At 40.6% G+C, this 26354-nt stretch overlaps 1 protein-coding gene across 3 annotated transcripts; it reads right to left on the reverse strand.

Moving 5' to 3' along the window:
- Nucleotides 1-327: 327 nt before the first annotated feature.
- On the reverse strand, nucleotides 328-17393 carry LOC146459509 (uncharacterized). 3 transcript variants are annotated; one of them, XM_085089428.1, is made up of 6 exons: nucleotides 14816-17393; nucleotides 11711-14767; nucleotides 9139-9390; nucleotides 4720-5310; nucleotides 2351-3202; nucleotides 328-964 (listed from the first exon to the last, which is right to left on the reverse strand). In XM_085089428.1, the coding sequence occupies exons 1-6, from the start codon at nucleotides 17103-17105 to the stop codon at nucleotides 789-791; spliced, it is 7218 nt and encodes a 2405-aa protein (XP_084945554.1). In that variant the 5' UTR covers nucleotides 17106-17393; the 3' UTR covers nucleotides 328-788. The 3 variants fall into 3 exon arrangements, with proteins under 3 accessions (XP_084945554.1, XP_084945553.1, XP_084945552.1); XM_085089427.1 differs by having other exon boundaries at nucleotides 2351-2905; nucleotides 2945-3202; nucleotides 11711-17393; XM_085089426.1 differs by having other exon boundaries at nucleotides 11711-17393.
- Between the last annotated feature and the right edge of the window lie 8961 nt (nucleotides 17394-26354).

Below are 26354 nucleotides of genomic sequence, written 5' to 3' on the forward strand. Positions count from 1 at the left end.
TATTTGTTTGTAGTTACTTTAACTGCTGTTGAATCAACTATACTTGGAATTATTTTGCTGGATTAACTGAAACAAGTTTCGTGGAACTTTGAATTCAAACATTCCACCCCTTCACTTTCCTCAATCAGGTTATGGATAAAGCTTTGACCACTGAAAGATACCGCGCAGCACTATCCGGTGGTGCTGTTTATTATGTTGCATAAGGTGGTTTTAGCGAGTCTGTGGATGAAATCCTGAAGTGCGACTATTCAAATCGAAGCTACTGAGCAGTATTCTCCTGTGGTGTTGTTTATTCTGTTGTCTAAGGTGGTTTTACGAGTCTGGATGTAATCCTGAAGTGTGACTATTTATTTAGCAGTACTTTCCTTTGGCGCTGTTTAATATGCTGTACAAAGTCTAACTTTTGAATCTGTGGATGAAATCCTGAAGTGTGACCAATCAAATAAAAGCTACTGAGCAGTACTTTCCTGTGGTGCTGTTTATCATGCTGTACAAGGTGATTCTAACTTTTGAGTCTGTGGATGAAACCCTAAAGTGTGGCCATTCAAATGAAAGCAACTGGGCTCTACTCTCCTTTGCTCTACTCTCCTATGCTGTACAATGTCTATCTTTTGAGTCTGTGGATGAGACGGTTAAGTAGTCAAGTAAAAGTTTTTTGCTTCACAGCAGAATTTCACGAAACGTCTTTTGGAAGTGAAACACCAAAAGTGAATTGATATAGTTAAGCGATAACTGGGGCAGCTCAGCCCTGTGCAGTTCCGCTGCCATTTTAACTCTTCATTACCTAGTTACTGTTTTCTTCCTTTGTTTTTGACTGGTGATCCATGCGAGCTTTTTCCAGGGACCTCTTTATCAGGGACAAATGTCACTTGTGGAGAGGACCTCGCAGACGTTCTTGTCAGGGTTTTGCGGAGTTTACGAGGGGGACTTCCATCTTCAGTGTCTGAATCTTCTCTCGACCCACCTAGAACAGAACCAAACGAGTTCAGGAACACTTCCTAGTCATCTGTCTCGTTAGGAAGGACTTAACAATTTACCATAGAAACAATACCTCCTGTTAAAACAGCCCTTAAGTAGCTTCAGGTGAGTATAACTCAAACAAGAGCTCGGTGACCCCATATTTTAACTATCAAATTGTAATCAGCATGTCAAGATGCAACTTTTTAGAAATTAAAAACAAAATTGTAAGAAGGGATTCAGAGCCACCTTAACTGAAAACCTAACGTGGAACCCCTCCCTTTCAACTTTGCAAAAAGTTGCAATTTGAAATGCAGATTACAATTCGATAGTAAAACAATGGCACCATCGAGCTTGTTTTTGAGTGTCTGCAAGAATCACTTTAGGCTGTTTTACACAGGGTATATTGTTGCTATTGTAACCAATAAAATCCAGAAAACAACGCCAGTCGAACTTGTATTAGGCTCTCCCCTCAGGGAATGGTTTATTGAATGCTTAATACAGGTCGACACTTAAAGGTTGGTGTGGTAAATTTGAGACTGCAAGGCAGTCAGACTAACATTTTCCTCTGTAAGCCGGAGACTGTTTGGGCATTTCAAAATACGAGACCAACACTAACATGCAACCCAAGAAATTGTTGGCTAACAAAATAATATTCTGTGACTTTCAGAACAAGCATGAGTACATAGCATGAAATTCTAGCCATCAAATCCTCCAACAGCTCTCCATAATGTATTAAAAAAAAAAACCCTTAACATGTCATGTATGCATTAAGACTAGGATAAAATTACAAGATGGGAGATGCCAGGAAATTTTCTACAGAGGGGTTTGAAAGGACGCAACTTCCTACTAAGCAAGAAAATTAATTTCCAACATTGCAACACAAGCCATGTCCTGAGCCTCTTAATCAAGAGATATGTACATGTATTTACATGGTTTCTGAAGCCATTTTGATTTGGGGGTGGAGGTGGGGGACAGGGAAAAATTACAGTAAATGCATGGGATTTTGGCCAACTTTGAACCTCTGTAATTCCAGATTTTGATAACAAATTCTGGCTACAGCAGCCCTAAACAAACTTTTAAAACTTCACACAAACCCTTCTATTCACAATAATGCAAATTCCCACCAAATGACAAGTGCCAAAAGAGAATTTGTCATGAGAACTAACAAACATTGTAACATCTTCAATGAACTACCATAAGTTTTGTTCAGATGAATGACATACATGTAAATGAAATATACGGATTCAAAATAATTTTACATTTTGAAAGTCCCTCAAAAGATACTCAAATTCCCATAAATTTACTCTAACTTAAGCAGTGTTTGCTCCCCAACCAAGATGGCACATGCAACTGTGAAAAGATCTACCAGTACATTCATTTGCAAGCATACCTGACGTGTTCGGAGAGGAGACATCTGCCAGGGAACTCACTGGTGTTGACTTGGAGGGGGCGGGTGCTCTCCTTGGGGACTGTCTTCTAGGATTTGCGCTGCCGTCATCATCAATAGCACTACCCTGGTTACCACTTCTCATCTCACTGTCAGAGTCAACTGTCGTGCCCTGTGAAGCTACAGTAACAGTGCCATCTGATGTGGTAGCAGTAGTGCTAATGTCAGACTCAACTGGTATATCACCAAAGCTGCTAATGATTTCTGATACATCAAGAGGTGGCATTTCATTAGCTTCAATTTCCGCGTCATCCCCTGTAATATCCTTAAGCAGGTTATCTAATGTGAAGTCACTAGGCAACAAGGTTGATCCCAGGACATCAAGTCCACCATCACCCTGGCTGTCGACAGCACCTGACTCTGTAGATGCAGTACTTCCTTGTGATTTTTCACTTGGATCAGTGGGCTCATTAGAAGCTGATGTGGGTGTCGCATTTGCTTCAGAATTCTCACTCGGCAAAGTTTCTTCAGAAGCCTGCGATGATGATCCCTTTGATACTGATGAGTGCATTTGGTCGACATTAATAGGCTCGGTACTTGAAACTGACTTTGTACTTTCAGCCACACCATCTTTTGTAGACGAGTTTAGAGCGGATGTATTATTAACAACTGAAACTAAACTAGTTATACTGGTATCCACTGATTCCACAACAGCTTCAGATGTGACCATGGAAACTGAAGATGAATTGGACGCTGTTGCTGTTGATGTGCTTGTGTCTGAGTTGCTTTCTGTTAGACTCATAACTGGTCCTTGAACTGTCAGGGCAGCAGAAACAGCGTCATTCAGTTGGCCTCCTTAACGAGGAAATAAGGACATAATCATAGAATATAAAATTATTATCTTTGATAGAAACACAGTGTTAAACAAATATTTGGTTTATCAACAGAGTTGATAACTAATTAAAAGTTAAATTGGCCACTGAAAGAGATTTGAGTGCTGATGTTTCAAACGTGACATTGCCTCCAATCCAAATAGTCAAGCAAATTAAACACAGGTGGCCCAGCACAGCTAAAGTAAATACACTGTAACCTCGGGCAATTTAAGTGTTTACAATATTGCAACCAGCAATCTACACCCTTTTTTCAAACCTTCTTTTCGCAACTGCTGTAAATAACTGCAAGGATCTTTCTTAGAACTATTTAATGTTTCACCCACAGTTCAAAATATAATATGTTTCATACATGTATATTCATATTCATTTAATCTGGACCCTTATTATGAAACATTCATGGAGAAAACAAGTCCAAGAAACATTGTTAGAGGTCTTTAACAATGGTCACTCAACTCGTTTTTGCTTTCTTTACTGAGTTTCCTTTTGTGTGTGCATGTCAAACCAACAGCCCAGCCTGTATGCTACACGTGTCAAAGTTTCATTAAATTGATCCCTGACTCCTGTAGAATGAAGCAACTAGGACGATTTAGGATTACAGCTACTCCCTGGATGCGATAGTAGTTCCATTGCAGAGTTTCCCCTGGCCTTTTTGTATGCATAGCATTTACACACATGGGTAAAGATAGCCGTACAATGTCGAGTACAGCGTTCTTTTGACTGAGAAAAAAACATGACGCAGAGAGCAACCTAGCCTTAAATCCCTGATCCTCCAATTTTTAAACTGACAGTCTGACAAGTAAACCTCAACAATACCACACCTCAAAACACATTCATATAGAGAACAGTATCTCCAAATTACTCAAGAGTCATTAATTTTATTGCCCAAATGGTGATCAGCATCAAATTTCTCCTTGTAATATCAATATCAACCCCTGAGGTCATGAGAATTAAGGATATGATCACCCCAGGTGAATTTTCTTGATAATTTATTTTCATAATTTCTCCCCAGTACTTTTGTAAGAAAAGTATGGGGACAAGATAGGAGTATTTGTTCTTTGATATTAGGAGTTAAAGGGTTAAAAGATCAGAAATTATTGAAACAAACAGAAAATGGTGCATCCTTACTGTTACATAGTTTGGTACAAACATAAGATGAAGTTGAAAGAATATTTTCAAAAACTTATAATACATCACGTGCAGTGACTTTATATCCATAAACCTCCTCCTTATTAGTATACGGTGTTTTATCGGCTGATAAAACACTCCTCATTAGTATGTGGTGTCTTTCTCGTATGCTAATTTCCAACATTCACAAAAGCGTAATTGTTATGGACTCTATTGACACACGCTTTTCCAGGAATGTTTTTGAAGCTGTTCAAAAAACTCGCAGTACGTGTTTTAACAGGTCTAAAACCACTCGATAAAACACTCCTACTCGTTTTTTAAACATTACGTAAACCATGTACACAAATATTGTACCTGCTGAGGTGGAACTTGTGGTTGTCACACTCTGGGAAGTTGATTGTCCAGCATTTCCACTTGCACTTGAAGGTGCCACCATAGTTATCACCATTTTTCTGCGAACAGAAGGTGATTGACTGGCCATGGACTTAGGCACCTTGTCAGCCGGAAGGAGCAGCAGTGGCTTCTTACCACCATCACTCTTGAGCTGTTCTTCAGACGTTAGTGTCTGTATAGTTGGACTACCATTTGGGTTTGACGAAGGGATCAGTACAAGCACCTGAGAGCTTTGCTTGGTTTGTTTGCCTTTCTTTCCGCTGCTCGCACTTCGGGTTTTGACGCCATGATCTCCTTTGCCTTGACTGATGAACTGTTCAACAAGTTTGGGAGAGAGTTTTTCCACAGGAACCAGGTAGAGTGGAGAACCTTTTGCAGACGAGAAGGGCAGTGCCGAGGTTCCTACCTTGCCTGCACTGGTGTAGATTGTTGCCTTCTTTGGTATAACTGACGCAGCATTTGTGGTGCTAGGTGTTTTGGAGTAGGCATGCTCTGAACTAGTGCTTGGATTACTTTGTACAGTCGATACATGTGTCACAGAAACTGTAGAGCCTGATGAAATAGAATAACAGTCAAATCAATGATAACATTTTAAAAAAGGAATGATCTTTGCACAGCCTTTGCCTGTATTGGAGTGTCTTAATTAAGCTTAGGAGTCACATTACAAACAATAAATTTAAAAACTCATTAATAATTCATAAGCCCATTGACCTATCAAATGGTCGATCACGTGCACTGGTTTTAAAACCCGATAAAACCTCCTCCTTATTAGTATGTGCTGTGTAATGTTTTTCTCGTATGCTTATTTCCAACCTTCGCAAAATGTTATAAACTCTTTTGACACACCCTTTTCCAGGAATGTTTTTGAAGCTGTTCAAAAAACTCGCAGCACATGTTTTATTGGGCCTAAAACCACTCGGCTGCACCTTGTGGTTTTAATCCCGAAAAAACACTGTTGCTCATGTTTTAAACATTACATAAAAATTAATATTTCCTCAAAGAGGGGACTTAGAAAATTTATAGGGTTTCAAACTAGTGTGTGCAGGCCTACTTGCCAATGCAAATGTCAAACCCAACAGGCACATCCTATAATTTATTGAAAATTATTTTGCAAAGTGGTGAAAAAAGAATTTGAAATGAAGAAAGGACCTTTGTACAGTGCACATGTACAAAACTTCATCTGTTACGTAACCCTGTACAGGCGTACCTCTTTATCACAGATGTACCAAGGGGACAGGAATAAGTGTCAGCATTATAGCAGTGTCTGTTTTAGAGAAGTAGGCTATAATGTGGATTTCGGTCTCTCAGGGACCAAGTGAACTGTCTGTAATAGAGAGGTGTCCGTAAGGAGAGGTCTCATTGTACATGTAATAATACTGTCTTGATAAATTGAATTAGAATCATTTTGAAGACAAACTGCTGCTATTTCACTAGGTCTTCTATAAAACCCTTCAATCAAAAAGCTACTGTACAATGTAGATGAAGATGGGTGTAAAATTAATAATGATCTCATCCATAAATTACTTTTAGTTTTTTCCTCAAACCCTATAATTCTTATATTTTTTAACTTTCTGGGCCCGCAATAACGGGCTCATGCTGTTGCGGAATCCCTGCCACTTTTTCTTTGCTACCTTGTTTGATTACCTGAATGTATTTATATTATGTTGGCGAAGCTAATAGAATAAAAAAATAAAATAAAATAAATAATTTGGGTCAGCTTGTCCATCAATATTGTCATCAATTTACGCCTTGAGCAGCTTAACCAGCGTTTTCAGTAGGTTTTCAAGTAGAAGTTGGAGCTGTTAAAGTAGACGTTGCAGACACGGAGTCATTGCAGACAGGTAGTGTCTGCACAAGGCCCGGAGGGCCTTGTTTTCTAGGGTGGTCTGGGGGCCTGGCCCCCCAGAAAATTTTGGCGTGTTATACTCTCAGAGATGCATTTTCCTGCATTCTGAAACACTAAACAGTCAGTTCGAGTCTTGCTGAAAACATGGCAATTTGTCACTTTATTGGTTATAAAAAAGCTATTACAGGCTTAAACAGAAAGCAAAACCAAAGGGCCTCAGTACGTCACCCTTCAGAATGTTCATGTGGATGTTGCCTCCATTTGAGAAGATTTTGACTAATGTTTGTCAGTCTCACAAAACACATCATCAGTGCTAAAGATAACAATCGATGACTAACGTAGTTGTTATCAACCTAAACAATAATTTCCTGTATATTTACAACAACTTTACACGCAAACTTTACGCAAACGTTGCACGAACTCTACTCCAACTTTTCGCAAACTCTACGCTAATTGTATGCGAACTCTACACCAACTGTACTCAAACTTTACGCAATGTATACCAACTTGGATCGAACTCTGCATCACAACTTTAAGTGCGAAATTCACGCGAAGTTCGCCATGTGCTTATAATGAGCACTACATGGAGTACTGGCTGAAAGAAACCACTGCCCAGCAACTAAGCCTACTCCACGTTCACTCGACGTTCGCTTCGATCGTCGTTCATTCTAGTTTTATGTGATTGTTTCTGCGTAATGTGAGCCAGGCTTGTTTGTTTATTGCTTTAGTAACTCATTGGTAGACTAGTAAGTTATTTGTCAATCGCTTTATTTATTTTGGGAATTTATCAGAGTGAAAATAGGCGTCGCAAATAGAGAAGTTGCCGTCGCATGCGACGGCCGACAGCTTATTTTGAAAACACTGTTAACCCTTACCACCCCAATATCAATATGAATCTTCTCCACACTATCCTCCATATATTTCTTATCTTACTACAATGGGAGATTTTGTCTACAAATCAAGGCATTTCATCTTTGCTTATTATTTCCTTTATTCTCCTGACTTAAATGTTTAATCAAGCAGCGACATTGTAAGGAGAAATTAAAAGTTAGTCACTACTGGGGATTAACCCATCACACACCGTGCCGGCCAAAACTGCCCATGATTTCGGGCACGTTCGTGCTCGCTTCGCGTTCGGGTCCTACCCCTCCCTAGAATCGATTTTTTTTTGTCCCCTATTGTTCTCATTATCTTCAGAAAGGACTGACCAATCAGAATCGACTTACTGCGCATATATTTTTAGGTCTTACGGGGACCTAGACAAAAGAGCTTTTTGTCTATAGGAAGCCGAGTCAAATTTCAGTTTTTGTTGCCTTGTGGGCCGCGCGGCTAAATTTTTAGTCGCCGATTTTCATGTTTTCCAAAGGAAAACACACCTTTTCGAAATGGTAAATCGAAAGAATAACTACTAAGGAATATTCAACAGTTTCTACAGCGGAAATCCGAGAAATACAAGCGAAGAAATTGCGCTTCAAGTACAAATTGTTGTTTTATCCAGGCGATGAGCAGGCGGACAGCTCAAATCATTATTCAGGCCACGGACTTTCTGCGAAATTTTAGAGTACTTCTGGGAATTCAACAGCCAAGATATTACAGGTTTGATTGTGGATTTGTACTGAAATACTATTCTAATTGACCGATTCTTCCAGCACTGTTAATAAATTTCTTTACACGCCAACTTCTATAAATGATTTCAAAGGACCCTTGAAGATTATTTTTTTTACCTTATACGGCAATAGAATAAAAATTTACTGACTAACACTATCCAATGTTGAGGGCTGTAACTGTTCAAGTGCTCTGCCACATCATGCAAAGGAGTGCAGAAAAACGAACCAAAACCCTTGACTTCCATTCGCTGAGAATTTTACACAAGGGACTACAGAAAGCTAAACATTTTTTGTAAATATTTTGTAAATGTTTTTGGAAATATTTTTTGTAGGAGCAGAGATTCAAATAAATCAGAGCAACTGAAGCAAAATCAATCAGTGCGACTTGCCTGGTCTGATCTATCTTGAATATGCCAGGATTTTCACCCAAGCATGAATACTCTGCTAAACCAACCAGACTGAACAACAGAAGCATTTATGAATAATAATAAATGCGCTTTATGCATTTTGGGTGAAGGCTGGTACCTCCTAATACAGCTGTTAATGGCTTTGCGGGAAAAGAAGATCCTACATGTAGTAAGGGCTGTTGGAATCTGAAAAGAGAATTTGGTGGAACCTCGTTTTTTTTTTTTTAGAGAACATTAAGCAACAATTCCAAAAGCATTACAATACATAACAATGATATTTTTTCCAAACTAAACTGCGATTATCTCTGAAAAATGTGTTACCCCCAAAATTTCTTTTTGGATTTCAAAAGTCTTTGCTAAGTTCTTTCTTTTCCCCATAGTCATAAACCACACAGAAATATCTTTGAATTACAGCTGTAGCAGGCATTATCCTTAAGAAATTAGAGGTTCTTGGACCAACCCGAGATGTGCAGTAACAAAAGAAGGCATCGTCCTTTACTGAATTTAATACAATCATTACCTGAAGCTGTTGATTTAGCAGGTGAAGGTGTTGTTTCTTTCTGTTTTTCTTTCTGTTTTTCTGTTGGGCCAGGTTGATTTGTTCGGCTCTTGTTGTTTCCACCTGGCTGGCGTTTGTCACCAGTGGCACTCTTTCTGGCGTTAGACGTGCCATCAGCCTTCTGTCCTTTGTCAGTGCTGTTAGACTGAACAGCAGCTTTTGCAGAGCTTTCTGCTTGTGTTTTGTTTGCTTTGCTTGCATCTTTCTGGGCATCTAAACATATTTCACAAATCATATTCAGTTTATTTGTATGCATTTCATTTTGGTTTGCAAGTATTCAATCTTTCAGTGTCTACACTTCAATGTCTTTAGCTTTTGGAGAATTGCCAGACTTGTACAGCTGTAACTACTATTCTGACAAAAATCAAACAATGATATTGACCGTTAAATATCGACATGAAAAACACCTTTGATAATAAAAATACACAACGAAACCTTTCTCCAGGCCTTTATAAACTCTTGTTTGTACTATTTTAAACATAGTGTCCATAGTAGTAAGATCTATGTACATTACAGTCAACTCTCGCCTTGCAGACTCCTCACTATTACGGACAGCTTGATAACATGGACAGCAGCTGAATCCCCAGCAAAAACAGAGAACAGACATTTGACTGAAATAAATTCCTGCTACGGAATCTCGCTATTAAGGACACTCACTCGTGGTCCCGAGGGTGTTCGCAATAGAGGAAGTTGACTGTAATACCATACATGAAGTTCCACGAAAATACCCATCCCCACCCTGTGAAAGTTCATTGAAAATACTGAGGGAAGGGAGTCTCAAACCCCAACATTCTTAAAGGAAAAGATAAAGCTGGACTGGAATTTCTAGGGGGTGGAAAGAGGGGGGGGGTGGGGTGGGTGGGTTTCAACCCCCAAAAAAACTTCCATGGGGGGGGGGGTATGTGAATATCTAGGGTTACATGTACCTGTAGCAGTTTATCATAAAAAGGTACATTGTATAGTGTTGTATAACATCAGCTGGAAGGCAATAATTTCCTGTCCTATTTCTGAAGTGAGAAAAAGGAATTTACAACTATGACGGATTCTATTTTGTTGTACGATATAACTAAATTTCTAATCTGATGCCAAAAACTGCATGGCTTCACTTCTGGCCCCGGTTGTTCAAAGAGTGGATAACTTTATCCAGGGGATAAATCGCTATCCAGCGGATAAAATGTATTCCAACCAATACATTTTATCCGCTGGATAAAGTTATCCACTCTTTGAACAACCGGGGCCTGATCTAAAACACTACTGCTTCAGCCAAACTCAACTACTGTCAATTTCACTGAATAGAATACAATATTATTAAAAAAAAAAGTCTCATCAATTGTTCAACTGTCATGCAACAAACACCGCAAGATAAAGAAAGGAAAATATTACTTTTATAAGCCCCTTCCTCTGAATAAGGTAGCTCAAAGAGTTTACACTGTTAGAGTGTGATAGTGAGAAAATGAAAGATTACAAAAATGCAGCAGCTCTAATCATGCCGGTAACATACAGATATATTGAAAACACTGACATCGGGCAACTCTTTAATACCAATAAAATGTTGTAATGTTATTGCAGTTACCATGGTAACATTTCAGGTCCATAAAAAGGACTCCTAAACTTCAGATTTTGCAGATTGTCTGAAAGACTAAGTTAGTGACCCAATGTTTTAATTGCCTTTTTCAAAAACTTGCTACATTCTGCAATCTTTTATGGCAGTGTGAGAAAAGTTATCCAGTACCTAGAACTTCTGTTATTCGACAAATGGCACTTTCTCATTTACTGAAAATTCTGTACTGGATAACTTTCTTCCAAACTTGTTTAAATTATAAATGGCATATCGAATGTTGCAGGGATTAAAGGAATCAAGCTACACAGAGGTTACGACGGAAAATTTTGTGTTAAAAGGAAATGTTTTCAGCAGGCTTTATTTTAAGTTTGCACAATTTTAAACTATATTCAAGGCTGTTGTCTAAGAAAAATTTCAAGGAGCCAAAAAGGCCAAAAAAGAAGTTAGGAGCCCAACATTTGAAGTGTTAGGTGCTGCTGCAAAACATTTAGGCGACCAGAGTATTTTCTTGGGCGCCCCAGCTTACTGGGCTCTTATTAGGCAGCATCCTTGACATTTCCACATGTGGTGCACAGGCGACTTTGGATAGGAATTTCAATTCATTCAACTGATGCGTGCATCTTAAGGGCCGTTTACACAACAGCTAAAATATTGGTCAAACCTGCTGAAAAGTGAAAAAAAAAAAAAAAAAGACCAATGCTGGTTTAGGTCCACAGACTCAAAACATGGACCCAACACAGTATGGGTACTTTTTTTTACAAAAAGTATGGGCACTGTGCCACTTTTTGACGTATCCGTACCATCTTTTACCTGTCGTGTAAATGGTCCTTTAGCTACGGTATGTGGGTTTCTGCATAAGGGAATTAAAACCCTTCCGGGCCTCCTTAATACCCTCCCTTGTAATAAACCCCATCGATAAGATCCGGCGAAATGCCGAATTTGGAGATTTAAGGTATAAAAATTTATGATTACCTGAGTTATCAAGCCTCTGTTTCTTGCTGTTATCATTCTGCGCTGTGATGGTTGTGTTTGGTCTTTTTAGGAGATCCCTCCCTTGTCCTGTGGCATTCTGCACAGTGTTACCAACTGTCCTCATCCCTTGTCCTCTGACATTCTGCACAGTGTTACCAACTGTCCTCGTCCCTTGTCCTCTGACATTCTGCACAGTGTTACCAACTGTCCTCGTCCCTTGTCCCATGGCATTCTGCACAGTGTTACCAACCGGCCTCACAACAGAATTCTGCACAGTGTTACCATGTCCTCCGACTGGGTATATGACACCCACACGTCTCATGGTGTTGGTGGGAGCTGGTTCTTCCTCCTCGTCACCAGGGACTTCACGTTCATCCTCTGGCATAAGCACCAGCACCAAGTTTCTTTTTAGTTTATCTTGTGGTGTCATCACCTTTACACTCTGCCACGTATCCTGTATTCTTTTAAACGTTGGGAAGATGTTAATTCCCACAATTTTTGCAAACTCAATGCCAATACTTGATCTCAAAATGTCCACGTATTTTTTCTTTGAAAGGTAGAGTCTGCTCAGTAATTTCTTACCAAAAAGGCCAAAATCATCAATATGCTTGTCTAACAAAGCTGGCATCACATATGCTCGGAAAAAGCTTGGGTGAGCATGACAGTCTGCAGCTATTACCGCAATAGCTGCATCTTTGGGCTTGTTGTAAATGAACTGTTTCATATCTTGTTCCGTGTAATTTTCTTTTCTAGCAATTTTCCTGGCCTCAAGGGTTCGTACAGTTTTGATAACTTTACCATATTTTACAGCAAATGGAAGGCCAAAGTCTAAAAGGTTGTTTTCGTCTATCTCATCTTCATCTTCGATGGTGATCTCAGCAAGTACTTTGGAAAGCTTTTGTTTCAATGTAGGTGCCCCATTTTGAGATGCCTTTTGTGCGTCATCGCTGCCATCAGGGGTCATATCAACTTCCCTAGAGCCAGACTCCTTTGAAATCTGATCAACTTTACCACTAACAGCTCCATATTCTTTAGACGTTTTTTCTGCTGTTGATTCAGCAGTTGTCTTGCTTGATTTTGAGATCTCATTTACTGCATCCCCTCCATTTTCTTTGCTTTTGTCAGTTTCACTCTTGTCATCTTTATCTGTTGGCATGGAAACTTGAGATGAGTGTTCATCACCGCTAGCAACAGTCTTACCATCATTGCCTTTTTCCTCATTAACTTGCCCAGTCTTGCCCTTGTCAATATCTGTCTGGGCATCGCTATGGTGTTCTTCTACATTCACCACTACTGGGCCTTTCTCTCTATTACAGTCAGTGGCCATTTTATCCATGACCTTTCCAGTATCTACACTTTTATCAACCTCTTTCTCCGCTGGTGCCGAACCTGTTTTCTCCACTTCATCACCCTCTCCTTTGTTTTCTTCAATGACAACACTTGGTTGTTTTCCAGTCTGATCCTGTGAGTTTTCCTTTCCACTAGTGGCTAATGATTGCTTCTGCTCTCCTGTGGATACCTTTAACTTTTCTGATCCAGCATTTACATCCTGTGAAGCTGTTGGATTTTCTTTGTTTGACTTTTCTGTTTTCTGTTCAGCATCTACCATGACTACATCATCTGACTGTGTGGCTGATGTGACACTGCCTGCTTCACTGACATCCTTTTTGGGTAGTCCATCAGCTTCCACTGACACCGAATCCTTGGTGGCAGACACAACAGAACTACCTGCAGCCATATCTTTTGGTGGCTCAGAAATGGAAGGTTCAACTGATGGTTTTTCTTTTCCTCCTGCTCCAAGAGATTGTGCAGATGAGCTGGACTGCTTTGATGCTGCCACAGATTCACTTGATATCTGGACTGATTCTTCTGGCACCTTCTCTACAGAAGAAGAATCACCACTCTTCTTAACTTCTGTTACAGGAATGCCTCCAACCTTCTCTGGAGTGGCTGCAGGAGTTGCAGAAGCCTTTTCAGGTTGTGGATCAATGCAAATTGTCTCTACAGTTGATGTTGCTGGAATGCCTTCATTTGAACTGGGTACTTTGTTAGGTTGACCTTCAGAGCTTTCTGTTTTCTTGTCTTCACTGATGACAACAACAGGTGGCAAATGCTTATTTTGTTGCTTTGCAGCTTTTGTAGTTCCAGCTTCCTTTGCAGCTGCTGAGCCTTTGCCCTCTTCTTTTTTCTCAGACTTTGGGTCACGCCCTTGCGGCAACAAAATCAACTCCAACAATCTACTCTCCACCTCTTTCCTGAAGCGTTCAAACTCGCTGAACATTTTAAAGGCAGAAATGCTGGCTTGTCCACGAGATGGCTGAGAACGCATAGACTTGATCTCCAGTAACTCAAAAAGTGATATAGATTTTGCCAAGCGGTACAAAACGTGTTCCTTGACCTCTTCCATTGAGATGCGTCTGAAAAGTTCACGCAAACGAGCATTGCGGTGTGTGGGACCAAGATCATCAGGCAAAAAATATTCCACGGAATGTGTTGCGTTCTCCAAAGGAATACGAGGCTTGTGATTGGGATAGAAATAGTGATGTTTCCTAAGTCCTGATTCCTTTTGGTACACATTCCCACATCCCTTAAAATAGCACATGTATAAATCATTAGACTCAGGAGCACCTTTGCAATTTGAACAACACCCACAACCAGTAGGTGGAGGCTTGTTTTTAGATGCTGCAGTTCTTTTGCTCTCTGCTGTGTTCACAGGTGCACTGGGTATGTTGACAGGCACTGAAATCTGCAAATTTATATTAGACACTGGAGCTGCGATAGTTTTCTGAGTGATTGATTGTACTGGCACACTTGAAATCTGTGTTCCAATGGGCAATGGTGAATGATTATTGATTTCCTTTGTCCATGGACCTATTGCTACTTGTGGAGCAGATCCTGCAGAGGCCACTGATGGAGTACCTGCTTGAACAGTGGATATTGCAGAGGTAACTGAAGGAGTGCCTCTTACTTCTTGTGGATTGGATACAGCTGAGGTCGCTGAAGAAGGACCTCTTTCTGCTGGTGGGGCATGTGCTATGGAGGTCACCAAGGAAGCACCTCTTGTTGCTGGTGGGGCAGGTGCTATGGAGGTCACTGAAGAAGCACCTCTTGTTGCTTGCGGGGCGGGTACTGCAAAGGTCACTGATGGGACACCAGCTTGTGGAGTGGATATTGCAGAAGTCACAGAGGAAGTACCTCTTTCTGTTAATGGGGCGGGTTCTGCTGTGGTCACTGATGGCATACCTGCTTGTGGAGTGGATATCAGAGAAGTCACTGAGGGAGAACCTTTTTCTGCTGGTGGGGTGGGTTCTGCTGCCGTCACTGATGGCATTAGTGCTGGTGGAGTGGATACTGCAGACGTCACTGGGGGAGCACCTCTTTCTGCTGGTGGGGCGGGTCCTGCTGTGGTCACTGACAGTGTACATGCTTGTGGAGTGGATACTGCAGACGTCACTAAGGAAGCATCTCTTTCTGCTGGTGGGATGGGTGCTTCAGAGGTCACTGAAGAAGCACATTTTTCTGCTGGTGGCGTGAGTGCTACAGAGGTCACTGAAGGAGCACCTCTTTCTGCTGGTGGCGCGAGTGCTACAGAGGTCATTGAAGGAGCACATCCTGTTGCTTCTGTAGGAGGTCCAGCAGAGAACACTGGCAGGACACCTGCTTGGGGGGTGGATTCTACAGAGGTCACGGAGGTAGCAACCATTTCTGCAGGTCCAGCAGATGTGGTACTAGTAGTCGACATAGGTTTTGAACTTCCACTTTCCATAGTTTCCACCTCAGAACTAGATGCTGGTGCTTCTGTCATGGGTAGCAGTGGTGAAGATGGAGGTGAACTGAAAGCTGTGTCTTGATCAAAAGAATCATAAGTTGTACTTGTATCTGTAATTGAACCTGGCTCAGATGAAACCATAGTTGATGTAAGTGAGCCAGAGTTGTTTAAAGTACGACTTTTCTGGAGAGCCTTGACAAGTGCATCTCTTGCTGAGCTCAAATCGGAAGAACTAACAACAGGAACCTCAGAAGTTGACTGATTGCTACCATTTCCATTTACAGTTGACCTGATGTCAGTGTTTTTTGTTACTGTTTCCGTCCTTGCAATTATGGGAGAACTAACAGATGGTAATGAAGGAAGGTAATTTTCAGGACGGACTTCAGTTGCATTGCCAGAGGAAGGTTTATTGTTCTGAAGGTTCGTGCTGTCAACATTCATTACCAGTGGCTGTACTGGCAATGAAGGTGGTTTTGGTGCTATAGTTTGTGGCTGTCTTTGTGTATTTCTTGGCAAATAGACAGCCGCTGGGCACAAAGGTGTCTGTTCCCCTAGCGGATTCGGTGCAGAACTAGTAATAGAATTTAAAGAATTCTGGATAGCTTGTTGAAGCTGATTGGGGTTGAACGCCACAGTAGACTTGGTGACAGAAGTCAACGCTGCCTGGATTGCCTTTTGCAGCTGTTCTGGTTCTATTGCCTTTGACTGGGTACTCAGAGAGGCTAAGGTGGCCTGAAGAACTTGTTGAAATTGCTCAGTATTAAACGGCACATTGGCAGGCAAAACAAATCTAATATTTACGGGTCTTGTGCCTCGCACAACTGGTGTAGCAGAAGAAACATGTTCTTGAGTCCCTGGAATTTGGGGTATAATCGGAGCTGGGCTGGTTGCGCATCTTCGCTGATGTCCTGAATTAAGAGGTCTACCTACTGGCTGCTGCTGTGTGACTGACACTGTTGCATGGGTTGTAGTTGGTCTTACAACTGATGCTAAGGATCGCACATCAACAATCTGAGGCCCACTACCACCCACAGGAACATTGCTAGGAGGACCGTAGATTCTTGGAGGACTTGGTGTTACAGAAATCAGTTGAGGGGCTGCATGAAAGTTCAATGGCCTGCTGATCGTTTCGGCTTTGTTACCATTTACAGATCTTGCAGATTTTAGCGAGCTGATGACATTTTCCAACCTCTGTCTCGGTTTTCCTGGAGCAGGCCCCGCCTGTCTCGCGGATTCCACGGATTTTGATCTAGCTGCGCCAAACGACGTCGGCGATTTTGACCTGTTGTTTCGACGCGGTGTTTTATCGAAATCACACTCCTCGAGCAGGGAACTAAGAGAAAAAGAACCTTGGTCTTCCTCATCTGATTCGGGTTCTTTCTTCACCGTGATAATTCCCATGTTTCGAACTCGAAGATTAACGGTCTCAACTTTCTTCTTTGCTCCGATGTTTGTGTTTGCCGCGAGGCGGTTCGCGCCATTTTCATTCGCTGCACGCAAGCTTGTTGGATTTCTGTCCGCACTCGTTGGCTCGTTGTAAAATCGTTCGCTTCTTTGGCGAAGCCTTTGCGATTTATCTCCATCTCTGACCACATCGATTTCTGGCGAACCTGGGCGGTCATCCATTTCGGCATAAAAATGTGAATTAGCCAGCTTTTGTTTACAGCGTCTTTCGATGAAGCTTGATACCCAGTTTTCTGAAAATTAAAGCCAATTCACAATGCTCCTTTTAAATGGCCACCAGTTGTCAGTTCCATGCCTGAAAGCGAAGTATAACGTAGCCTGGGTGAGAATACTACAATCCAAGCGTGTTTTACCAGAGTTCTAAAGCCTCCAGTCGACTAAACAACAATTCGTTCACATCCGACAACTCAAGTCATTCGCCATGTTGAATAACACACAGCTTAAAAGAATTATGGGTCAAAAGCGAGAGTTCCTTACGTCACGGTGCATTGTTAAAGGGCGCTCTCTCATGCACATATATTTCGCCTGAAAATAGCATTTTTACGACCACATTGGCGAACAAGTTTTTCCCCAAAACTGTTCGACCTGACGATGTACTTTTTTGTAGGCGAGGGAAAATGATTGATTGACTTGATCCTCGCTGAAACAAAAAACAAACCCGGCCTGATCGAGTAATTTTTAAAACAATATAAATGATCACAGTCCCGAAAAGTCGAAATTTTCAGTATTTTATCCACGTGAGAAAATTGCGTTACGTAAAAATATAACTATAAATAGAAGGAACGACTCTCAATTCTCGAGCAGAAAATTTTAAAAAACGCTTTTACCAAATTAATTTCCAGGTCTTTCGCATTCCCCAAGCCCAGTTCATTTGTCATCGTGCCGAAATTTTATACCGGAAATGTTATTTAATACTCCAGTTCTGTCAAATTCGCGAGCAATAAACAACCCACATTTGAGTAAATTTTCGGGAAAATGCTTGAAAGTTGATTATGCGCATGCCCAATAGCAGGACACGTGATAGAGTTCTTTAATCCGCAAGTGTGATTTGCTTCGTCGCAGTCAATATTATCACGTGTTTTTAACGAATAGAAAGCACGTCTACATACGTACATTAACACTATTGTTCAATTCTACCAATCCGCAACGTAGAACACAGGTCGATAAACCTAGACTGCGTTCACAAACAAACCTTGGACAAGCGACCAAATTTCATTTCTCACACCTCAGTTCATCGACCAGATGCAATCGACGAATTAAAAAATGCACGAGCAGAGTTGTCCGCTTTAATACCGGGTTGCATTTATCCTAAATTAAATTATTCTTCATTTCGTTTTATGCTTGGAATATCTACACGAAAATCAGTGAAGCAGGCATTCATCGCCAATGTCATAAATTTTTGCCGATGATCGATCGTTCCCGAGTGTTCGCGTTTTTAATTAGCATGAATACGATTCCCCGAACATTTGACCCGGTTTGAACACCGGATAATTCACCGCAGTAAGGACATCGTCTACTTCACAAACCCCCTTCCGGCGCTTGTTTAGTATCAAATACCTCCTGCATGAATTATTCCAAGGGAATATCTATATATATTTTTAATCTACGTTTAAGAGACGGCAAAAGAGTCAGATCTCTACACTCATAGTGCCAACTGATATGTAAATTTTAAAATTTAAAGTAGTTTCAACATGTCCAACATCTTGTAAGCACCTTTCGTTGCACATAGCGAATAGAAACGCTGTTTTCTACGGTTACTCGGTAACTTAATGCTCCTCTTAATTAAAATTCCGTTTCCCCAAAATGCTGTTGTATAGCAAACCATATGCCTAGTGGGACCAGGTTTCTCCAAGCTTCTCGCTCTATAAATTAAAAGCAAATCCAACTCCGTTTCCCCTGGATACTGTTGTGAGTAATTCACCTCTGGCGTCTAGCTTGTCTAGTTGTTTCTCTCGATTGTTCAAAATATGCAAAATAGAGCAGCTCTCTTCACTTGAAATTTTCCTCAACGAATTGTCTACTTACGCCAGAGAAACCAGCTGAGCAGGGCTCTAAAAATAATTTTGAAACTTAAGAATGAAAAATGCAAGCAGATTTAGACATCAAGCTTACCTCTCTTACATCTAATTGAGCCGTGTTTTGAATTGGAGTGAAATGACGGATGCATAAACACGCACCAGAACGAGGCAATTACTGAAGAGCAACCGCAGACTGACCAGTCAGCAGCGTAACACGTTTTTACCAAGACTCTTGCTCGCCTTTGTGTATGTTATCTTTAAAAGAATTCCAGCTGGCGAATGTAGCGGAGCAAAGGTAAAGATAAGATGATAATCATGAGAATAGCTTATGTGAGAACGACTCGTCCCCAGGGCCTTACATACGCCCTGTCTCTTGTCACGCGCATCAATTAACAAGAACGAAGACTGGGGACGAGAGTCTCGTGAGCCCCCAAGGAGAAAGATTTTTTGGCCCATTTCGGTTAACACTCGTTCACCATATCTCAAACTGACCTTAGACATTTACTTAAATTTCAAACTTAAGAGGAAAAGAAGAGAAAAGACAGAATAGTGTAAGCCTCGAACCCGTGTCGTTTACTTCATTTGTCGGCTTTCCTTATAACCCTAATTTAACCATTGTACCAAGGAAGACTAGCTCCCGAGGATTGTAATTTTCAATGTATTTATATAGAAGTACTCATCACAATAAACGAAAGCTAACCGTTTTCGAATCAGTGCTTAATCCTAAATATTGTAGATCGGTGCTAAGCCCCTAAAACAGGAGCCTAAAATGACGTTCCTTGCCTAGATAGAGCTCTACTCACTCAGTTCTCTGCCTAATATCTAAATGGACTTCTGTTCCTGTGTCATCAGGTCACACACGTCACATTCATGAATGGTTACCAAGCGCGGTCGAAAAGTGGTCCCAAAAAATCTTTCTGCAGCCCGCACTGGGTTTCCCAGTCTTACTCTGGTGCTGTGTCGGTGGGGGAATGGAAACGAATGTTGGTTTTATCTGAATAGATTTGACCAGGAGCCCATTGGTCAGAGTGGACTTCTGGGCTGAGTTGCTCGAAGCATGGTTAGCGCTAACCATTGGTTAAGAGGTATTAAAACCTATAGGTTGTCATGTTATTTAACCCAGGTTAGCGCTAACCAAGCTTCGAGCAACTGGGCCCTGCTTGATAAGGTAATTTGGCAACCGTAAAGAGATTCGCCTGCTCAGCTCTTCGTCAGAGTGAATCGGCCTTCCATTCGATGCCTTCGATTCGCTCTATCTCTAAGGAAGGGCTAAAGCTCGAAACGTCGGCACTCAAATCTTTTTACTTTTTCTGTTTTGTTTGTATTTTAGAAAAATGAGCACAAACGTCTTTCGCTTTCTCTCTCCAATCTCCTCCCCACTGATTATTCGCGCGCATCGCAATTTTCTTCTCGGCTCCTCTGAACGCCTGGAACAGGCTAATCGGTTGTTTAACTTCAGTTAGCGAAGAAATTGATTATGTTTCAAGATGATCTTTTTTATATATATGGAGTAATTCTTTTTTTCTCGCATAGGGCAGAATTGGGGTTGTTTTTAGTGTTATGCACTTAAAATGGATTTAAAAAGAAAACATTTTCAGTGCTAATTGGCTGCTGAGTTTGTTGGCAAAAACAACAACAACAACAGCTAGCAACAAGAAAACTGTTACAAAAAATAAAAAGATAAAAAATAACTTTTACGCCTAAACACTGACAAAGTTTTCCTGCTCTTTCTGACATGGTCTGTGAGATTACTGAAAACGCCAAGAAGCCACAGAAAGGTACTTTTTGATTGAATGATAGACTAAATCCACCAACAAAACGACTTACAACTGTCCACACGTCTTTCAGAGGGGTCATTCATCACGATGTTTGGTTTCCACAGCGGCGTTTTTGAGATCGGTTTGTTGTGGTATTTCACTAAGGCATTCGCATGATCGATCATGTGATCCACGCGAGGATTTTACGTCATTGCCGGTTTCGTCTTCCAAACTGAAGTTTCCACAATAAATTAATCAATCATGGCTCGACATTAAAGACAATTCAGGCTCTCGAATCGAACGTTCGACTAAAAATCTCTTCGTGACACGAAACATTAGGTGGAGGGGGGGGGGGAAGGGGGGGCTCCCCTAGATCCGTCCCTGAAATTGTTCCGTCGTATTTGCCTAAAAAATTTTGAAAACTATCTAGACGAGCAATGAGAACGTTTCCAATTCAAAGCTACTCATCAAAAGTCATCAAAAGTCAGAAACGCACTAGCCAGTCATTTTGCTTGTCTGATATATGGTTGCTAAGTTACCAAGAGATAATACGCGGAGTGCCAGTCGAACACATCTCTGAGTGCAATTTCGGTTCCCAATCGTTGAATCGGATTACACAAAACCTTAGGCTGATATCAAATTGATCTAGGACCACCTTCTGCATTGTCTAGTCAGGACCTTACAGATCGATCAGTCGGGTAGGTCGAGCAATATCTTGACCAGTTCAAATTCAGCAGTCCAGCACATACTACGACCAGATCGACCAGTAAGGCGGACTTAACCTAAAATTGCCTTTAAAAGCTGTTTGTATACTAAACTTCAGAATTGATAAGTTAAACTATTGAACAGTACCACCTTCAAGTGTTTTTCCGGGATATTTACAACAAGTCATTGGTAAACAAGAGGTAAGGGAGACGTATCTCGTTACCATAGCAACAGACATTACTTCCTTTTTAGTCCTTTTCTCCCTCGCAAGACAGTTTTGTGCACTCCGTTTTCTCAAATTGGTTTTTTACGGCTTTAAGCAATGCTTCTTTCTGCAATTCTGCGTTCACAAGCTTTCCAATGATATATGGTTCATGGTTTGGACCAAAACCCTAGATATGAAATAAATATGACATAGAAAAATATATTTCCATGAAAAATAACAAGATACCTTTTTTATTTGATACGAAATGGTCGATTGCAGTTTCCCCACTTCACGCAAATTAAAATGGTGGTCTTATGTGTCAACTTATTTACTTTTCGTTTGTTTGCTCGCTCGGCTTTTTTGTTTTCTTCTATTTCCTGTTTTTAGCTATTGTTTGTTGTAGTGTGATGTAACGTGCTTCATGTCTGAATAAAGACTGTGTATTACAAAAATGAAGACGCAACATATATACGTGGCAGTTTCGCTTCATCGGCTAGTTTCACGCCGAGTAAAAGTGGTTTTCGATCATCCGTCGTGTAAATTTTACTTACACTTGTGAGCCAGTACGTATAGAATTAAAGGAGAAATTTGAGACGCATTCGTAAACGTAAAACAGTTGAACAGCACTCAGTTGCAACTTTTACGTTTACACAAGTCGTTCATAGAGGCTTTCTTATTTAATTTATGTAAGTAAAGCTAGTTCAATTTACGCCTTACGCATGTACAATTTACCCAAAGGTGGAAATTGCCCTTTACAAACATTTAACGCGGTCAGTAAGAGATGGGTCCGATCGTTGATGTCGATTCACGCATACAAGTCGTTACAAACTAACCACGTTTCGATTGCCCGTCTGTCTACGCCGTTAGAAAATGAATCCAGAACCCATCTCAGGGGCCATTTCAGACAGTATTTCTCTGTGTGACGGCAAACACCTAGAAAGACAATTAATTTGCAAAGTCACGCCACTTACACTAAGCTCTTCAGTATTCGACATTACTGAACATTTCAAGTTTTCTCCTTTTATCAGTATCAGTGATCAGTAACAGTATCAGACGGTGTAAATTGGAACAGATATTACATTTTCAATGACCCTGAAAGCGCAAAGGCAAATAAGAGTCTTTGAATCAGTATTAAGGCCATCCGAATAAAATGTTTCGTTTCCTATCGCCCGACCGACCCATTTTTTTTTCGAAAAGCAAAAAACAATCTAGATTCTTAGTCAAAGAAGCAAATACTTTAATTTACAAGCACACGATCTTGTTTTATTAACAACAATTGGTATGATGTGACGATACTACGAATAACGAATGAAAAGACCACGTTTTCGAGTTGACTTTGTAATCAGGCTTTCTTATATTACTTAGCATCCCGGCCTTCTCTGGAACCCAAGCCCCTTCAAGAGTTCATTCTTTTTTCGTTTCTTTTTTTTTTTTTTTGCCCGACCGACCGACCCACCATCACAAGAGACGGGGCGATGGGAAACGAAACATTTTATTGGGATGGCCTAAAGAAATAAAATAAAAAATTGCCACATGCACGCCCCATGTAACCGGAGGCGGACAATATGAAAGCCGTTGCACATTCACCCGGGGTATTCAGCGTTAAAATGTAACTGCTCAAATTTTCGTTTCGCTGGAAAGCTAATATACAGAACCTTAACACTGAGGCAGCTTTGTTTTTCCCCGGCAAGCCTCGCACTGAATTCGTGTCTGGCCGAGGCTTGCCGCGCAAAAACAAAGCTTTTTATTCTCCCGAGATTCAACATGGCCGCCGAGTGATACGGGTCTATTCTTTCATCTTTGAAGGAACAAATACGATACAATGCGAAAAAAGGTGAGCCACCACTGCCATTGAACTATCGGGAAATAAAACGGCTGTTAAAAACAGCTTAGCTTTTAAGGGAGTTTTCGGCTTTTTTTTTTTTTTTCGTAAGCGCCTCACTCGTCTGTAAGTCTTTTGTAATAGCTGGATACTCTGCAATAAATCATTATTATTATAACTGTTATTATAACTGTTATTATTATTATTATTATTATTATTATTATTATTATTATTATTATTATTATTATTATTATTATTATTATTATTATTATTATTATATGTCGACTTTTAATTTTGTAATTTTTGCGCTGGTGTTGCCTCTGTTAATAATCATGTGTAACGGTTTTTGTGCAGCTTTGAACTTGAAATGTGATTTGAAGCGTACATATACCGAGTTGCAAATCTTTGGACCGTTCTTTAAACGTTCATCGGAGGCCTTCGTATTAACAGGAATTCGAAATGATTTAAAACATGACCTTCGGACAATCTCAGTTCGAGAATTTTAAAACGAAAGAGGTTTTCGGAAATTATCCGAAAAGTTTCCGAGCATAACAGGAAGCGTTGGAATTTTGGGAGAATTAGTCGCAAATAATTTAAAATCCCTGATTGACTGACGCTTGTTTCGACTCTGATGCCAAACTAAGGCCACCTCCATGAGTTGTTTCGTTTCCCATCGCCTTATTCCATATCAGGTCTGCTTCCTTTACTCGGGTGTCTCCAAGTTTACTATATCTTCTTCCAGGAGCTTATGACCTTGCTTCTTCGTATTCCGCCGCTCATTTTGACTAGCTAGCGTTAGTGGCTCGTTACAAAATGGCAGTCGCGGTGAAGCTATAATCAAGGCACGGATCAGAATTATGTATTTTTTACTCAATATATAATTTTTTTAGCCAATCGATAAACCCACTTCACGAGGGTGATGGGAAAGAAAACATTTATGGGATATGATAGCCTTATCAGATGGAGCCTATTACGTTATAACAGAAGAATATTTAAGACGACTAATAGTTTTTCGGGGGTAGGGGTGGGTTGGTGCGGAGGGAGTGTACTTTCAAAGGTGCTTTTCTGGTAAGTTCTACGGCACCAATACCATAATGGGATGTTCACCTTTTATTGTTGATGTTTTCGTTGAATAAATCAAATTTCTAGATAACTGTGAGTTGAAGACGTTATCATTCAATTAATACGGCGACAATCCCGTGTGTCGACACTGTGTTCAGTTACAACCCACGTAGCCGCTTGTACCCAAGACGATGATATGAGCTTTATACTTTTTCAGAAAGTTGAAAAAACATATACAAACAAAACCAAAACAATTGAAAAAGAGCGCAAAATAAATAGGCCGGAAATCTGGGAAGCAAATTAGGACTTTGAGAAAGTCTACAAAACTTTCGGCGATGCAAATTATGTTTTACTCAAAAGCAGCAATTGTTATTTCATCTGAGCAAAACGGCAAGATGGACCGCTCGGGACTCATGAATTTATTTGACTAAACTGGGTTTTCGTAAAAACGTTAAGTCTAAACAAGACATAGAGGGATATTTTATATGAAGTAATATTTTCCTGGGTCAGTTATTGCCTGCAATTTCGGCGAAAGGTTTGCGAAAATGTCCTGGGGCCCGTTTCTCGAAAGTCCCGGTAACTTACCGGGCCCGATAAGTGACTTTGGTAATAAATGTTTCTTAACAGAAGTCAACTTTTCTTATCTTTGAATGCTAAATTTTAAAATCTTATAACGGCATGAAAACATTGGCCAAATACCATGTCTGTAATCACTGTGTAATCGGCGAAAAAACATTTTAAAATATACTTATCGGGCACGGTAAGTTACCGGGACTTTCGAGAAACGGGCCCCTGGGCCGGGAAAAATGCCTGTGTTCGGAGCCTTCGACTTTGTAGCGCGCGTTTGCCAATAGACGGACTGACCAGTGCTTTGCTGTAAAAGAGCCAAAATAATAAAACCTTTATTAAACGAACTTGTTCGATCGGTCCATGTCTGGAGAATATTCACCAGGTTTTCATTTTGCAGAAGGTCCCCAATAGGTTTTTCGGGATCCGGGATTTGGCTTTTTTAAGGGTCGGGATTCGGGATTTTAGCGAAAAAGAGCGACGATATTCGGGATTAGAATTAGGGACGGGACGCGGGATTTGACGATTTTACGAAGCGGGAGGCGGCATGCGGGATGCGGAAAATGTTATATAAAGAAACGAGATCCGGAAAGTCAGTCGAAAATGTATAATAAAAATCTAGTTGTCACCGTCCTGGACGAGAAAAGAAATTTACGAGTCCTATGTCTTGAAAGATAAAATTTTTTCACTGCTCCCTAAGACCTTGCAGATAACTTGAGCCGATAAGCCTAAACAAATCAGTGACAAACGCCACTAAGCCAGCGTACCCAACGGCATAAAGGAACTAATTGAAACGGCTCCGAATGATAAGACAACTTCCATTCGGTAAATTTGAGTAGTTTCCTTCATGATTAAAATCAAAAGGTCAACAGAGAGATCTCACCACATTTTGATGGAAAAGGAAAATCTCTCAGAAACGTACTCAGGAAAGCCGCGGCACTTAATCCAGAAGTCTAAAGTACATTAAGCAACCAGCGAGAGTCGTGTTTGGCCTGCCACCTTTTTAAATATCTGTTGCAGTCCCAATTTGTGACACGTGAGTAGCAATGCTCTTCAGACTTTGATGGCCATTATCCCTGACTGAAAAGTTTTCGGCCAAGGATCAACGTGATAAGAAAGTCAACCCTCATCATTCAATTGAGAGAAAAAAAGAAAAAGTAAAGGTAAAAGAACAAGCTCTTAAAAAAATTGCTAACCGTCTTATAGCTGACTGGCGTGATTCGTGGGAAACTTTGAAAACGTCTTTAATGAACGATGTCGTCGTTATGGTGGAAA

Source organism: Pavona decussata, unplaced genomic scaffold (assembly GCF_977016875.1).
Source record: "Pavona decussata unplaced genomic scaffold, jaPavDecu1.1 SCAFFOLD_219, whole genome shotgun sequence".
Classification (NCBI taxonomy): domain Eukaryota; kingdom Metazoa; phylum Cnidaria; class Anthozoa; order Scleractinia; family Agariciidae; genus Pavona; species Pavona decussata.

Bases quoted from the DNA above. Each gene is read 5' to 3' on its own strand.
- LOC146459509 (XM_085089426.1), bottom strand. From the start codon at position 17,105: ATGGATGACCGCCCAGGTTCGCCAGAAATCGATGTGGTCAGAGATGGA. The intron at 9,391-11,710 runs GTAATCATAAAT...AAATATGTTTAG, and splicing joins ACAGAGGCTTGATAACTCAG to ATGCCCAGAAAGATGCAAGC. The intron at 5,311-9,138 runs GTAATGATTGTA...CTATTTCATCAG, and splicing joins TGCTAAATCAACAGCTTCAG to GCTCTACAGTTTCTGTGACA.